Source organism: Telopea speciosissima, chromosome 6 (genome assembly GCF_018873765.1).
Source record: "Telopea speciosissima isolate NSW1024214 ecotype Mountain lineage chromosome 6, Tspe_v1, whole genome shotgun sequence".
In the NCBI taxonomy this organism is placed as follows: Eukaryota; Viridiplantae; Streptophyta; class Magnoliopsida; order Proteales; family Proteaceae; genus Telopea; species Telopea speciosissima.
The window spans coordinates 49,407,911-49,424,369 of record NC_057921.1 but is presented as its reverse complement, the minus strand read 5'-3'; the positions used below and the strand labels follow the sequence as shown (position 1 = coordinate 49,424,369).

The 16,459-nt window shown below is 39.0% G+C and overlaps 2 protein-coding genes across 2 annotated transcripts; both read right to left on the bottom strand.

The window, feature by feature from the left end:
* Positions 1 to 2,108: 2,108 nt before the first annotated feature.
* On the bottom strand, positions 2,109 to 6,693 carry LOC122664135 (3-oxoacyl-[acyl-carrier-protein] synthase I, chloroplastic-like). Its single transcript, XM_043859837.1, has 7 exons — positions 6,193 to 6,693; positions 4,790 to 5,224; positions 3,539 to 3,712; positions 3,193 to 3,306; positions 2,912 to 3,013; positions 2,696 to 2,762; positions 2,109 to 2,214 (listed from the first exon to the last, which is right to left on the bottom strand). The coding sequence occupies exons 1-7, from the start codon at positions 6,658 to 6,660 to the stop codon at positions 2,147 to 2,149; spliced, it is 1,428 nt and encodes a 475-aa protein (XP_043715772.1). The 5' UTR covers positions 6,661 to 6,693; the 3' UTR covers positions 2,109 to 2,146.
* Positions 6,694 to 14,401: 7,708 nt separating this feature from the next.
* LOC122663710 (protein SLOW GREEN 1, chloroplastic-like) lies at positions 14,402 to 15,856 on the bottom strand. The gene has a single exon (XM_043859341.1). The coding sequence runs from the start codon at positions 15,780 to 15,782 to the stop codon at positions 14,784 to 14,786; it is 999 nt and encodes a 332-aa protein (XP_043715276.1). The 5' UTR covers positions 15,783 to 15,856; the 3' UTR covers positions 14,402 to 14,783.
* Between the last annotated feature and the right edge of the window lie 603 nt (positions 15,857 to 16,459).

Here is a 16,459-nt window from a genome sequence, read left to right as displayed (position 1 = left end):
CCCTCACAGAAGAAAAATCGATAAGAACATCTCCAACAATCACATCACATAACGTGTTCTCTTGAGTCTTGAGTACGTGAGTATGGATTCATTTCCATTCAACCAATTTCGATAAATTGCTGCATGAGGTCAAGGACAAAAATCACAGATGATCGGTTGTTGATTCATCATCCGAAAGAAATGAAGAGCCTTTTCAGGTTCATTATTCTGCGAGCAAAAGGCAATCGCCGGAGACCAATAAAAAGCAATTCTTTTGGTAATTTGATCTAGATGAAGTGACCACTGTGCTAACGATAACACATGATCAATCCTTGAGATTTTTTCCCTTTAAAAGGGTAACTTGACACAAGTCTTTCAAGGGCCAAGTTTCCCTCCACCCATAGGGGACGGTTCACCCATTATTCTAGGGTTCACAAACCACACCTAGGGTTTTCGTATGTTTCAAAATACTCTCCCGATACCCTTTCCTGCCCTCTCCTGTCCCTCAGTGAATAGAATCCCATTCACCATGGATGGAGGGTAACTCGGTCCTTCTTTTAATTACCTCAAAAGTCCTTTAAGATAAGGGTCATGCATATATTTCTAAGTACACATGTGAAATGACACTATTATTTTGAGTGTTCTCGTATGAAAATACGTGTTATTTTCGTATTATAGAGTTACTCTTTTTATTTTGTTCTTGTATTTGCTTTATTTTATAATATATGTGAGAATCTACTAACCCTTTTGGTGTTTTTAGTTTTGCTTTGCATCTTATGTTAGGATTAGGTTTTGTTTTCATTCCTGATTTCATATCTCCTATGTGTTACCATTGTTTTTACAATGGCTTCCTATGTTTTCTTCCATAGCATTGTTCTTTGGGTCCATTTATTTTAAGCTTTTGCCATTGTAATGTAAGGCTGTTCTCATCCATTCATGGTTTTTGATCATTTTCATTGTTTTGGAGTAGACCTTGCTCTTCCACAATTTTTCTTATCCCTCATATTCTTTTTGTACAGAGAATGAATGCTACCTGGGTGCATGCAGTGTGCTACCTCTGTGTCCAGACACGGGTAAAATTGTAAAACAAAAAAAAACAAAAAAAAAGAAAAAAGAAAAACCCAATTTTTTAAAGAAAACCACGGACCAAACTATCAGATCCGAGCCAATCCGTAGCGGCATTGTATTGGTTTCCAAAATAGCCGATACCAGATCTGATACCAAATACTAAATCGATGACCTCCATTAGAGCCGTCTTAGATTCATGTTTTTATTTTGTTAGGCCTAGACCCTAAGTCTAAGTGACCACTCCTTATACCCAATTTTTCTTCTCCCAAAAGAGATGGAATAAGGATGTTTCCTAAGCAGAATTCCAGTGTTCCCACCTATGGTGATTGATTGTGATCTTTAGCCCATTCATAACGTCTTACTTGTGTTGTGTATATCCGTCATTCCACGGTCCTAAAAATCGGTTAACCATTTGGGATTGGTGTGTGATTTGTGTGATTACACTTTCATAAAAAAAAAAAAAACAGAAGGGGTGTGTGGGTTTAGTCCCACATCGGCTGTGTGAGTGTGGTGTGTGTTCTGTATATCCGTCATTCCACGGTCCTAAAAATCGATTAACCTTTTGGGATTGGTGTGTGGTTTGTGTGATTACACTTTCATCAAAAAAATAAAAAAAACACACTGAGAATTAAATTTCATAAAGGCCGCAAGACATAAAGGTTGTTGCTCATCCATGCACACTTAAACTCGAACGAACTGGCTCTACACACTCTTAAATCGTCTTTGGACCCTCAGATATGGCTTTTCAACATCAAATTCATGGAATAAATGAATCAAATATGAGCCATCTTTTTGTGGACAGTTAGATCCATAAGTCTCCTATTTTATTGTTAAATTTCTATCAGAGTTTTTCAAGTGGTAAAATAGAGCTTTGAAAAAATCGAGGACTATATAAGAGAGTGTACAGTTTAGATATAGATAGGGAAGCATGCAAATAGACAGAAGTGTGTTTTTTATTCGATTAGACTTTGAAATTTGACACGTGCCAAAAGCAATTTTCCATTTAATTGAATGATGAAAAACAACATAGAATTATATAATTATAATTTCATGGAATTTACATACATTTTAATTTAACAAATTGAAATGAATTAGATGATCAAGGCTTGAATGCTGAAAATGTTATAACCGAGTTGTGTCCTCCAAAGCCGAAAGAATTGGAAATTGCTGCAAATAATAACAAGATAATAAAATATGTATGAATCCTCTTGACATTTTTACTTCAAACATAAGAAGGGAAAATTATCGTCTCCATTTATCTGCCCCTCCATTTCCTCCATTCATCTAATAGGGGGGGAGTGGACTCCACTCGGGCAGTGTGTTCGGGCAGGGGGTAGGGTGGTTATTTCCATCCCCCCCCCCCCCCCCAACCCCACTTATGAGAGGAAATGGAGGAGCAGATAAATGGAGACTATAAAAATCCCATAAGAGGGTGTTGTCATGTGCTTAAAAAAAGAGAACCTTTACTTTCCTCTCCCCCTCCCCCCATCCATAACTTTCATGTGACAATTTCGTTGGACGTTAAATTTGGTAGATATGTTGTTCACATTATCATCCTACCAATGTTAAACTTTGAGGCTATTACGACATTTCCAACTATCACTTTAGCTCTTTTATAAGAGTTTATACACAAAGTTTTGCTACTCACCAACATTAACTTCATGTTGCTGCTTCTTGTTTGCAACTGTATCAAATTCCACAAATGGCTCAACATTCTGTCATAGTTCAAGAAAAATTTAAGTACAAATCAATTAGTTAGAAGAACCAGAGGGAAGACAAAAAAAAATTTGGAGCTCTTAAGTAGTTTTAAATACACTCTTATTTGTCCTTCATTCCAAAATTTAAGAATTAAATTTATACATACAAATTGATTTATTGTTGGATGAATCCACCCAGTAGTTATGGCTTTTAACACAGCAATGGCTTCTAGACCCCCAGAAGCACCAAGACAGTGTCCTATCATAGACTGTTACAAACCAAAAGGATAAATCATATGATGAAGAAACAAAAGAATTAAGAACATAAAATGGAAAACTGATCACCCAAATCATATATTGGAAAGGAAGAATCAAAAGACACTACTTAGTTAAATCAATCCTTATATGAAGATGGAGAGAGAAAGAGAGAGAGAGAGAGAGAGAGAACCTTTGTTGCATTTATCTTCATCTCTGAAGAATTCTTGAATACCATTTTTATGGCATTCATCTCTGCTAGGTCACCTACAGTTGTGGAAGTTGCATGTGCATTTATATAATTTACCTGGGACAGTAAAAATTTTTTAAAAAAAATGACTCTCATAAGGTTTTGAAAATTAAGTAGATTGCAACTTAAACATTATAATGTATGCAGCCTTACCTCTGTTTTGCAGAGAAGCTGTTTTCCGACTCAAACCTGCGACCACTAGGTCACAATGGAGCAACCTTACCATTGTGCCTAAATGGTAGACATGCATGCTAAAAATAACCAATCCAACAAAAAGAGTAGTACCTACCTCCTCTGGTGAGACACCAGCATATTGAAGGCTTCTTTTGATACATGATGAAACACCAAGTCCATCAGCTCTTGGATCAGTTAAATGGTAAGCATCAGAGTTAACTGCACCTCCTAAGTATTCAGCAATAATTGGTGCATCACGCTTCATTGCATGCTCCAAGCTCTCCATTACCTGTCAATATACATGATTAATGTAAAGCACAATTGAGGCAGTTATATTTTATTTTTGAGTAAATTACTTATACACCCCCTGTACTATGGCTCGATTGCTTGACACTCCCAACGTTTGAAATTATTACTTGAAGCCCCCCTGCCTTTTAAGATTTCTTACAACTAGTCTATGTCTGTTAGTCGGTCATCATAAGTAATTTATTCTTTATTTTTTTATTTGTTTAAGATGATATATCTAATAAAAAATTCTCAGCCTTTAGCATATAAAGAAGAAGATGGCTAAAACATACCAAAACTCCAGCACCTTCACCCATAACAAACCCATCTTGATCAAGTTATATTTTACTTTTGGGTAAATTACTTGTACACCCCCTATACTATTACTCGATTGCTTGACACTCCCAACGTTTGAAATTATTACTTGAAGCCCCTTGCATTTTAAGATTTCTTACAACTAATTCATGCCCATTTGTCAGTCACCGTTTAGTACAGGGGGTGTACAAGTAATTTACTCTTTATATTTTTTATATATATTTTTTTAAGATGATATATCTAATAAAAAAAATTTCAGCCTTTAGCATATAAAGAAAAAGATGCCTAAAACATACCAAAACTCCAGCACCTTCACTCATAACAAACCCATCTCGATCAAGTTATATTTTATTTTTGGGTAAATTACTTGCACACCCCCTATACTATGGCTCGATTGCTTGACACTTATAAAGTTTGAAACTATTACTTGAAGTCTCCTTGCATTTTAAGATTTCTTATAACTAATCCCTGTAAATTAGTCAATCACCGTTTAGTATAGGGGGTGTACAAGTATTTTACTCTTTATGTTTTTTATTTTTTTTAAGATGAAATATAGGATCATTATCGTCTCTTGTTCCCTGCCTGGTACAGTGGTCCAGTTCCTCTCATAGGGGGCGGGAAATGACGACCTAACCTCCTGCCCAAACACACTGCCCGAGGGAGGTTAAAACGTCATTTCTGCCTCCCTATGAGAGGAAATGGACTACTGTACATGGCAGGGAACAGGACAGGAAAAAAATTCAGGAAATAGATTCCTAAAACATACCAAAACTCCAGCACCTTCACCCATAACAAACCCATCTCTATCTTTGTCCCATGGCCTTGAAGCAGTTTGAGGATCATCATTTCTCTGTGATAAAGCTCTACAAGCTATAAACCCACCTAAGCTAAGAGGAGTAATTGCAGATTCAGTTCCACCAGCAATAATCAAATCAGCTTTTCCTCCTCGAATGTGGTTGGCAGCAGCATAGAAGCAGTGATTGGAAGTAGCACAAGCAGTTGAAATTGAATAGTTTGGACCCATGAAACCAAATTCAATTGCAAGCATTGCAGATGCTGTGTTTGTCATTGCAAAAGGAATTTCAAATGGAAGTATTTTCCTGCAATCTTTCTCTATTATAATTTGATGAGCTGCATTGACATAAGCTGAATTCCCACCAATGCCTGATCCAACAACCACACCAGCTCTCTCCTTGTCCATCTGTGAAAACACCATAATGGAGAACATTAGTAATATATTAGACAAGAAATTTACCTGTGAAGATGATCATTTTTTTTTGTTTCCTTGTAAGAAAGTATTGAAATTCATGCCGATGCACTTATTTTTGTCACATGGCAAATTAGATGGAGTTCAAATTTTATGGGAGATGGTTGGGCACGCAGCTGGGTTTCTTGGAGCTACATGGTTGTGCCCAATGGAAAGGGTGCGATAGGAAGGGCAGGGGGTCATTTCCATAGGGGGTGGGAGAGAGATAAATTTGGCGTTGTGCCTAGCCTTTACCCAAATTTTATTTATAGGTAGAAATTATGGTTCTCTTCTCACTTGTCAAGCTTTAACCTAAACAAAGTAGGCCACATTGCATAACAAAAACATTTAAAAACTAGGACTACAGATACTACCAATAGGGTGCACCACAATACATGGGAGGGTATACCAATATACGGAAACGTTTTTTTTTTTTTTTTTGCAGGCGACCGACCCACAAGGAGTCATAATAGAGACCCACAGAAGGGCCAGAAAGGCAAATTCGGCTCTCCTCCAGCCGTGGCGCGAGCTGGAGGATCCAGCCCAGCAAAAACAGGGTTGCAAACACCCCTGTTTTTGCTGGGCTGGATCCTCCAGCTCCAGCCACTGCTGAAGGAGAGCCAGGTCCCAGAATGGCAGCCTAAGAGGGTCACAACCTACTTGCAAAGCAGGAAAGATACTAATAGTTATGTACTTCTGTTAGTTACTTTTGTTGGCGTCAAGGGGACTTGATCCATTACCAAGTCCCTGAAGCACTCTCCTAAGAGATATTAGTGTATCTCCTCTTGAATCACTATATTTCCATCCTAAATTCCTGAAACATGTGAGCTCAAATGGCTGATCGAGCCATATTATAAAGGTGGCCGGGTTAATTAAAATGAGAAAGAAAAGGGAAAAAACCAAACAAATTCGGAATTCACCACCTTAGAGAGTTTATTAGAGCCAAGGCCTGCATCATTGAGAGCCTTTGCACCAGCAACAAGAACGTATTTGACATAATCATCAATCTGATCATGGTCTCTCATGTTCTTGATATAACAATCAGTGGTGAATCCATGGATTTGGCCCGCGAATCGGGTAGGGAACAAGGAGACATCAAAACTGTCGATGGCACTGATTCCACTCTTGCCTTGAAGAAGACAGTCATAGTAGGAATCAACATTGTTGCCAAAGACAGAGACAATGCCCATCCCTGTGATGACTACACGTTTCTTTGGATCCTTTTCCCTCTTTGGAGCAGAGGATGTCATAGGAACAACTGATGCAGCTATTGGCATCAATGGCTGCTTCTTCATATTTGCTCTCTTTGTTCCATTGGATAACTTTGGAGACTCTCTAAGGAAGGGCTCAGTGATAGAGACATGGAAGGTTGGTGACTGGAGAGCTGCCATTTTGGCTACTGCTGCTTTGTGTTGGTAATCAAGAAGTCGTGAAGGTTATATATACGCAAAAGGTTTTGTGCACAGCCATGCATTATGCATGACCACCCACATAACCTTAGATTGAGGATGAGGGTTTACAGTGCCCCCTTTTCACTCTATCCGACGGTTGTATGCATAGTCGTGCATCATATATACATGAATAACGTGCACAAAACCTCTTCCCTTATATGGTGAAGAATGAATGTGTCCATGTGCGTGTGTGAGAGAATAAATAGGGGGTGAATTTGTTAGGCGGACAAGTTTTTCTTCGCTCAAGATGAAGGAAGAATCTCTTGTATATTGTCATCGGTACCATCAAATGACTAAAGGGAAGGAGGGTATTTTCGAGTTCATCAATAGGGATGAGAGTTTGTTGATGGAACAAGAGTCAAATATGATCATATCACTAGTGGGTTGGAGATTCTTCTTCCCCCATCCGCGAAAGAAAACTTTTGCCTTTTTTTTAAATTTTAAAAGAGGCATAACAACAATAACCAATTGTGTAATTAACTCAAAAATATATTAGATATAGTTAAAAAAAAATTGGGGAGGGTTCCCTCTGATGCCCATGTGCAGTTTCATGGGTTGGAGAGGGTATTACAGGAACCTTGAAAATAAGGGGATAATTAGGACATTTTGAAGGGGAGAGTATGAACAGTGATCTAAGTGGGGAGGGGGATGCCCGCCTGCGATTCTGCCAAAAAAACTGTCATTGTGGAGATCTTTTCCCCCAAAAAAATACTAGAAATCTTTTCTCTCCTCCTCCTACCTTCTCCACCTTACAGTCAAATATCCTAACTCAAAATTTCTTTAATGATCTATTTTTCATATACTTTTACTTTTCAATTTTCCATTGAAATTTTATTTTACTTTACATTTTCTTAAAAAGGTACCAAGTTGGGAGCCCAAATCCTAAGCGAATTGCGATTTCCAAATTGCAAGGCTATACTTTTCTAGCCTTGCAAATCTGACACAAAAGATGTCACATATTAGGTATCTTGTAAGTTGTTTTGAGTGATGTATTTTCCAGTTTATTTCAATAGTTGCTAATGTTTTAGCATATGCTCTTGCAAGGAGGATCTTGTCTGTTACGAGTAGGACATCATGGCCTCTTCCCGATTCCTATTTATCTGAACTATATCACCCAGATTCTAGGAGTGTAACTCGCTTTTCAGAGTAGATTGGTTTTTTATCCACAAAAAAAAAAAGGTTTTATACCATTACAACAATGACCATCTTACTCTAAATAGATGGGCAACTTATTGGCATGCATGTTCCTTAGAAGCGAAGGTCTCCCCCACCCACCCCCCCCCCCCTCCCTCAATCCATCAGAAAATGGGGGGTGCACCAAATCACTCCCCTCTTAAGGGGTATTGATGGATGTAACAATGGGTTCATCAATTTTGGTTGTTGTCATAATAACTCATGACTTGCCACATTGAGCAACCATGGGTGGGTCCATGTAACATTAGACTAATAGACTATGATCATAAAATTAAAACAGTGTCACTAGATTCCATTATAGTGAAATATATGACATCCTCTTAAGTAGTCGTTCTCTAAGGTTTCTGTTTAGGAAACATTCATTAGTAGTCTTAAAAAATCTGGTACATGGCATGTTAGTTGGATTTTAAATATCCATACTACATTTGATCAACTAAGATCATGAATAGTCATAAATAGTATTTGTACACAAAGTAGGGACTTGGAAGCAATTCTTCTAAAATATACCATTAGTTATGCTATCGTACTTATAGAGTGGTGAATGTGGTGTTAGCACGCGTTAGTGCATAGTTGGCAAAGCATTTGCTAAAGATAAATGGTGTTGTTGATGGATATTATTGTACTTGCTTCTCTGGTTATTATGCCGATAAATGGAGTAAGACTTTGTGCACACAAAGTTAGGTGATAGTTAGCATTGATGCTGTCCTAAAACCAAGAATAACTCCCCCATACCACATTAAAATGGAGGGAAAGGCATCAAAAGATTTTTTTAGTAAATGAGATTTGGTATATAATATTTATCAAAATACCCGTTTGATGTTTTTTCTCTCTCTAATGTGTCATTCGATATCTCAAATTGATCCATTTTCTAACCCATCATTGGTTGTGGTGTGCAGATTTCTTCTTACACTGCCCTAGTAGGAAACCGTCTCCTTAGATTAAAATACAGCCCGGCTACGATATATGGTGCAGAATGTTGAGCAATTAAGAAGCATCATATAGATAAACTTAATGTAAATGAGATGAGGATGTTGAGATGGATATATGGCAAAACTAGGAAGGATAAAGTAAGGATGATCATATTAGAGCTGGTTTAAGAGTTGCTCGAATACATGATAAGGTGAACAGTTGTCCGGTCAGTTGATCAGTGGTTTTCCAGTAGAGTGCATGCCCCCAGGAGATAAAGGGATTGGCTCTCCTGTTTAACATTTGTACCATAAGGTACCCCACCCCCTCCCCCTCGGCAGTGGTTAAAAAATCTCTTGTAACTGTAGTTAAAGTTTCATTGGACAGGTAGATAGAATTGACCAAAAAAGAAAAAGAATACATGATAAGCTATGAGACACACATATCCAACATGTCTACCATATAAAAAACTAGGTCATGGTGTGAATTAACCACACATCAAATTCCAGACTCGTTTAATTATAGATCCTTCCATGTATATTCATTTTACCTTCTATTCATATTAAAGTTTGGGGAAGAGTTTTCAATCTAGGATTGTGGCCCCAAAGCCAGCACATGGGCCAATGAGAGCATACGTGGAAACATCAATAAGGGCAGAATTTCTGCCTTTTATGAGGGTGGGATAGTCATTTTGCCCCATCCTATGTCTAAGCACAGGAGCCACACTCCCAGAACAAAGTCCTTTTGTCCTTGAAGTTTATCAGATGTTACTCATAAGTTTTTCTTTCAACAAAAAAAAAAAAGTCAAAAATTTTTCAATATTTTATTTGAGGTGAAACTTGACTTGTGAGCAAGACAGCTTACCTAACTACAAAATTCCAATCTTATCCAATGTGACACATGAACGTGGGATTTTACTGTGCAAATACTCTATACACTCGTTGGTTCTCTGCAATTCAATTTGGAAAAAGTTTTCCTCCACCGATAGAGGACGGTTCACCCACCATCCTAGGGTTCACAAACCCCTCCTAGGGTTTTAGCATATTCCAAAATACCCTCCCGATATCCATTCCCGCCCTCTCCTATCCGTCAGTGAATGAGATCCCATTCACCATGGGTGGGAGAAAACTCGGTCCATTCAATTTTTTGTCACTTTTAAACGCATTCTCATTCAAGCATTCCTGTTTTAAACTTGTTTGAAAACACATTCTTTTCTTTTTATACGTTTAATATTTTAGGCTTGTTGAACAATGATTTACTTAATTGATCATACCTTTCAACGTTATTTTAGGCTTGTTGAACTATGGTTTACTTGGTTGATCATATCTTTCTCTATCAAACTTTGATCGCCTTGATTCGTTCGCCGGCGTAAAGCGAACTTGAATTGCTAAACTTCTCATGCTATCACCTTTAACTCACATTCAATGCACACACTTGAAAATTGAGATACAAATTGATGCATCTGCTGAAAATGGTTTCTAAAACGATGACTCTCAATTCCATCTAAACATGCATCATTCTGGGAGTGTATTGATTGTGTTGACAACACTGAATAACACCATAGCCAAGCCACATTGTTCAATAGGACTCTGGCCGAGTTCTTTTTTTTATGCTGTAAATTTGAAATTGTATTTTGAATGATATTGGATGAAAATATGTCTTGGAATATATAGGAATTAATGTTGGAATGTTATGATTGTTCTGGAACATTAGAAGCAGGTATTACGGAAATATTTTTCAATTTATAGAGTATATTGCCCATTTTTTGGTTTTTTTTTTTTTTTTTTTTTGGTCTAGACGTTTAAAACAAGTAGTGTCCATTTGCGTTATTTTTTGCCATTATCTGTTTTTTTTTTAACCCTTTTTTTGTTGGAATTTTATGTCGTTTAAAACCCTTACCATCCGTTTCCGTCCCGTTTTTATTAACTAAGCTTTTTTTTTTTTTTTTTGGTAATGTTTATATTAACTATCCTGGAAACAATAAAACTGGAAGTAGCAGACGTGTTGAAACTCCTAGTGCAAGCCAGGCATTATTTAAGGAACAAGAAATGGAGTTATGCTCCTCTAACCTTTCCCTATTAGAGATTTAATTCCCATTGCAAACCACGCAGAATTATACCTCCAACTCCAAGGCCTCAAAGCACACCAGCTTTGAGAATGCACGCCTATACTTGACTACAAAGAAGTTATATGCAAATACATGGAACAAACCTCGTACATGATTTTTTGAGTTTAAAATTTAACATATGACCAATCTGAAGGGTGATGAGGTTATTCACACTGATGGATATCTGGTGAATCAAAAGAACTAGGAATAATTGCTTGTTGGGGAAGTGTTCTCTGTCGGGGAGTGTGGCTCCTACACCTGCGTGAGGGCCTATCAGTGCCCCGCTTTCAATCTATGGGGCAGGGAGGACATTTTACAGGGAGGAGACACACAAGGGTGCAGGCAACAGGAAACTTCCTTGTTTTATTTAGTTTCCTCTTTTCATTTTCCCTAGAACATCTCTATGGCCAACCCTTGAAGCAACAGAACTACTACTATTCCATGTAGAGTAATTGGAGTTCTAAATCAATTTAGGAGGATTAGAGGGTCAATTTATGAATCTGTATACCTAACCCAAGAGCTCATGAGTAAAGCTATGAATTTTTTTTTTTTTTTTTTTTACATACATAGAGAGACTGGTTAGAGATTCTCAGGTGGTTATCTGGTGGGATTCCAGTAGGCATTGCAGGTGCAGGTAGATTTCTGCATCTTCTATCTCCCTCTTGATTTCTTCTTCTTCTTGATTTCTTCTTCCTCTTGATTTCTTCTTTTCTGGTTTCCTACTTTATTTCTTTCATCTGAATTTCTTATTGAACTAGCCTGCAGTACTCTCTGTTCAAAGGGGGGGGGGGGGGGGGGGGGGGGGGGGGGGGGGGGGGGGGGGGCGGGGGGGGGGGGGGGGCCCCCCCCCCCGTGGGGGGGGGGGGGGGGGGGTTGGGGATGGAGATTTTGATTTCTATTCCTTCTTCTGGTTTCTACTTTATTTCTTTCAATAACTAGCCTGCAGTACTCTGTTCAAGTTTCTATTTCCAGCTAGCTTCTGGTTAGAGTTGCTTCAGATTTGATACCTAAGTTCCTGCACATCTGCTGTCTTGAATTCTGGCGCGAGATCCTGAGTCTGATTAGCTAGAATCAGTTCTAGTATCACTGCCTTGTATTCCTATTTCCTAGTGGTACTAGGAGGGCCTGCACAGCTTTCATCTGAAGTCAACAACTACTCAGCCTGATACCAACTAAATGGGGTCAGCTACATGGATCTTTTGTGCAATCCGGGTAGGGTTAACCCTAATTGGATCGCATGTGGACCCACCCAAACAAGAAAACACTCAAAGTCCAAAGTTAAGCGGCAAAAAAGTAAATAAAGCAATGTTTAGGAAGAGGATGGCAATTCTGTAAATGGATTGAAGCTTATAAGAGTGGCAGATTTGTAATTAATGGAAGTCAAGTGAATGGAATAACACTTAAGATAGGGAGGTATTCTTGGAACAGTAGGTAAATAAGACTCAATAGTAATAACAGATTATGGAGAGGGCAATATAGGAATACGGGTTTAAAAGAGTTTTAATTAATAACCAGGGGAAGAGGACTCGTCTCAACCTCTAACCTGTGATATGAGCAGTACAGGAGGACTCCTTGCAGTGAAGAGAACTCAAACGATAGGAGTTCCAAGGGTATGGAATTCGAATCTTCACCTGTTTAACCCACTGGCAGCAAAGGTAAATATCTCACCTGAAGACAAGCAACTTCCTGAAAATTTTCTGACAGTAAACAGAGACCAGACTTGGTCTCAGGTTGGATAACACACCCTGAGAGGAGGATTTGGGGAGCCAATCCTAAACGTTTTGGGTCACCCTAGACTGATAATCCAACACAAAAAGTTTTGGGTCAGGCCGGTTCTCCACTGGAGAGTTCTAAACAACGCTTAAAGGACTGGTATTACCGCCAGATGCAGAATAGGAGTGGATGGACAGTAATACAACAGGAGGAAAAATAATTAAAGAAGTAATAGAATAGGGAGAAAGGAAACTAATATAAGGAGAGGATGAATAAAATAAGAGGGAAGTAAGGGCTGTACCTGAGATTGGGAAGAGATTGAAGGGAGATCAATTGGGGAAGAACCCATCCTGGGAGGAAGAAGGAACCACCAGACACTGGTTTCGCATGCTTACAGCAAGCACATTTGCACAAACAAGCTTTTCATTCTATTCATTCAATTCTGTGTTCTCCTACGTATTACAATGAATATAAAGAAACTCCCTAACATATTAAAATTGGAAACTAAATAAACTAGGAATAACTCAAATTAGCAACTACCAAAATAATTTCTACGTAATCTACCCACCAAAATAAAATAAAATAAAATAAAGATTGCATCCTATGTAGTCTACCAGCCCTTGCCAGACCAGAAAACTGATTTGGACCACTTGGTTTGGGCCTTCAAAGGAGGTTTCTGTTCAGCCAAGCTAAGGCAACTACTTCAACCCTTACCCCCCAATCAGCTATATTCGAGGTCATACTTGATAAAAGGCCTGAGCTATGGATTTCTTTCCTCGCCACTTCTCCTAGAGTCATTTTAGGTCGATCTTTGGCTCATTTAGCTCCTATTTGAATCAAATCACTCCTCCATACTGGAGCATCCAAAGACCTCCTTTGAACATGGCCATGCCACCTCAAACGACTTTCTTGTAGCTTATCATGTACGGAGCTACTCACAAATTAATATGATCGTTCCTTAATTTATCCTTCCTAGTTTTGCCACACATCCATGTCAACATCCTCTTCTCAGCAACACTGAGTTTCTTAATATGATGCTTCTTAACTGCCCAACATTCCAGACCATACATAATAGCCGGTCGTATCTGTCCCATAAAATTTTCATTTTTTCAAGGAATACGTTGATCACACAAAACTCCAAATGCATCCTCTCCACTTCATCCATCCTATTTGAATTCTCTATGAAACATCACCCTCTATCAAGGGCATACCCAGTGCACAAGGGTCACGCCATTGTGGGGTCTGGGGAGGGTCACAATGTATGCAGCCTTACCCCCACTTCACAGAGAGGTTGTTTCCCTACTCGAACCTGCAACCACTAGATCGCAATGGAGATATCCATGGGAAAAAAAAATGCATAACAATAGCTTGAGACAAAATATTCATCCCAGGAAACTGCTGAATATTAAATAGATTTCTGGTTACCAGTACTCTGGGAAGTCCTTGAACAATTGAAGTGAAACAAGGATCTGACAGGGCAGTCTCCATGAAGATTGTTTTAGTTATAATTGATGAAGGGATTGACCTCAGACCAAAGTCCAGATTTCAATTAACTCTAGCAAGGAATACACTCATGAAATTATTACCAACAGATCTTTGCTTTACCCAAATTCTCTAGTAGCAATTTAAAGTTCATCCTGAGACTGAGGCCCGAATCAGATTCTAGACCACATTGATCACAATACCTCTGCTTTCATTTTCAGAAACAAGAGAAATTCAACAACCCCACAAAGTAGAATAGTAAATTTAACCAGCTAACAGTTTAAAGAAGCCAAAGGAAAATCACTAGATAGACTATATTTAATTTCTGTCTCCCAACTTTACAAGAAAAGTTACTTACAGTAGCAATTCTATTCTTAATTTGGGGAAGCAGAACTACTGCAGAACTTTGTAAATTTATCCATAGATGCAGTAGAACAGATTTTTAATTTCCTTTTCCCATTTCTTCCAACAATTCATGGGAAGTTGCCATGGAATATTCAATAGCATTGCTTTGAAATTTTTTCAAGAACAAAACTGGAAATGAACTACAAGAATTTTAACAGAGGTAAAGAGATACCAGGAAACCCATTGTCGCCGTACAGAGAAACGAACTCATCTCTCCAATTATTTCAAATACTCAACAGCAAAACAATCCCTATTTTCAATTCTCCGAATCAGTCCCGAAGAGCTTCATCCTTGTCAATGGAGTCTGCAAAAAACCATCGACCTCGAACTTCTTTGGCGAAAGATCATGGTACTTTGCAAACTGTTCTCTTGCCTCTTTGTTTCTATCAAGCATGCTATAAATCACACCTTGGCAGAAAAAAGGCCTGAAATCTTTTGGGTCTTCCTTTGCTAGTTCTTGGTAACTCTTTAAAGCCTCATCAATATTTTTCTGAAGGAATTGAATCTGAGCCATAATTAATCTCACATCACGCGCTTCCTTACTTTTCTGCTCCTCCTCTGCAAGTTCCAGTGCTTCTTCGAGACGCTTTAAAACAGCCACTCCTTCTCCACAACGGTCCATAAGCAAGGCATTCTCGAATAGGGCTTCGAAAGAGAGAGGATTTACCGCCAAAATATCTTCGTAAACCTTTCGAGATTCAGCATTCTCTCCCATCTCATTCAGCAACCTCGCCATTAGAAATTTCCACTCCACCTCCAACGGTTGAACCTCAACTAGGCGTCTCAAGATCTTCAAACCTTCCTCGTCTTCTCCGTCTTCAAGCTTCCGTTGCAAGAGAGATTTCAACGCATCAACAGCATCAGAATGCGACTCAAGAAACTGTGAAAGCGGCGATTCCTTGGTTTCTTCCTCTTCAAACGCTTGCTTCTCCTCCGTCATTGTCTGCGGAGCCTCAGCTCTCGCAGGTAACCCAGAGAACCTCCCGAGCGTCAAAGCTGCGACTGTTGTAGTCAAGATCACAGTTCTAGCTACGTTCTTGATCCTCCGGATCACAGGGTTTTTCTCTCGTCCAGTCGATGAAACGCCAGTGGCAGAAACCCTAACCCTAATTTGAGAAATCGAGGGCTTTGGGGTGGAGAACCGGAGATTCGAAGGAGGCCATTGTTGCAAAGTTGGAATTGAATGAGGAGAGAAGAGAAGGAGATTGGGTGTTCCGCCATGGGCAAGGACTCCTCTGGTTAGAGAAATGTCCATGGCTTAGGATTTTGGGTGACTACTGAGAAGAGTTTGACCGTTGCAGGTTTAGCTGGAGATGAAGATGAAGAAATGAGGTTTTTGCCTCGCTGGTTAGTTAGGGCTTTTGTTTGCAACATGAGAAAAAAACAAAACGTAAAGAAAAAAGACAATAAAATATGAGAGAGGGTTCTTTGTAGGGGTGCAAGTGCAACCCGCCTTGAACCCCAACAGGGCCTGTACTGGAATATCTCGGCTGTGAGGGCAGATTAGGGTTGAGAATTTTTAACTCTGAGCCTTGGGGTCGGATCAAGGTTGAAGACTCGGATTTAGGGGTGTAAATGAATATCCGTTTTTCGTATCTGTTTAGCACTATCCGAATCCGTTCGAGAGCTAAACGGATGCGGATACGGATATGCTATAGCTATTTGAAAAGCTATATTTACATGTAAACGGATAAAATATTCGATCCGTATCCGTGTCCGTATCCATTTAGAACTATCCGAATCCGTCCGATAGCTAATCGGATGCGGATGCGGATATAGCACTATCCGAGCCGAATCCAATCTGTTTACAACCCTACTCGAACTTAGCCCAATCCAACCCAACCTGACCATGTCTTCTTTTTCTTTCTTCTTTCTCTTTTTCTGTGTTTTTCTTCTTTTTCTTCCTTTTGCTTTCTCTTATTTTTCTTCTTC

Coding starts and splice junctions, on each gene's coding strand:
- LOC122663710 (XM_043859341.1), bottom strand. CDS start 15,782: ATGGACATTTCTCTAACCAGAGGAGTCCTTGCCCATGGCGGAACACCC.
- LOC122664135 (XM_043859837.1), bottom strand. CDS start 6,660: ATGGCAGCTCTCCAGTCACCAACCTTCCATGTCTCTATCACTGAGCCC. Junction 5,225..6,192: donor GCTCTAATAAACTCTCTAAG/GTGGTGAATTCC, acceptor GTGTTTTCACAG/ATGGACAAGGAGAGAGCTGG. Junction 2,215..2,695: donor GCAACATGAAGTTAATGTTG/GTGAGTAGCAAA, acceptor TATTATTTGCAG/CAATTTCCAATTCTTTCGGC.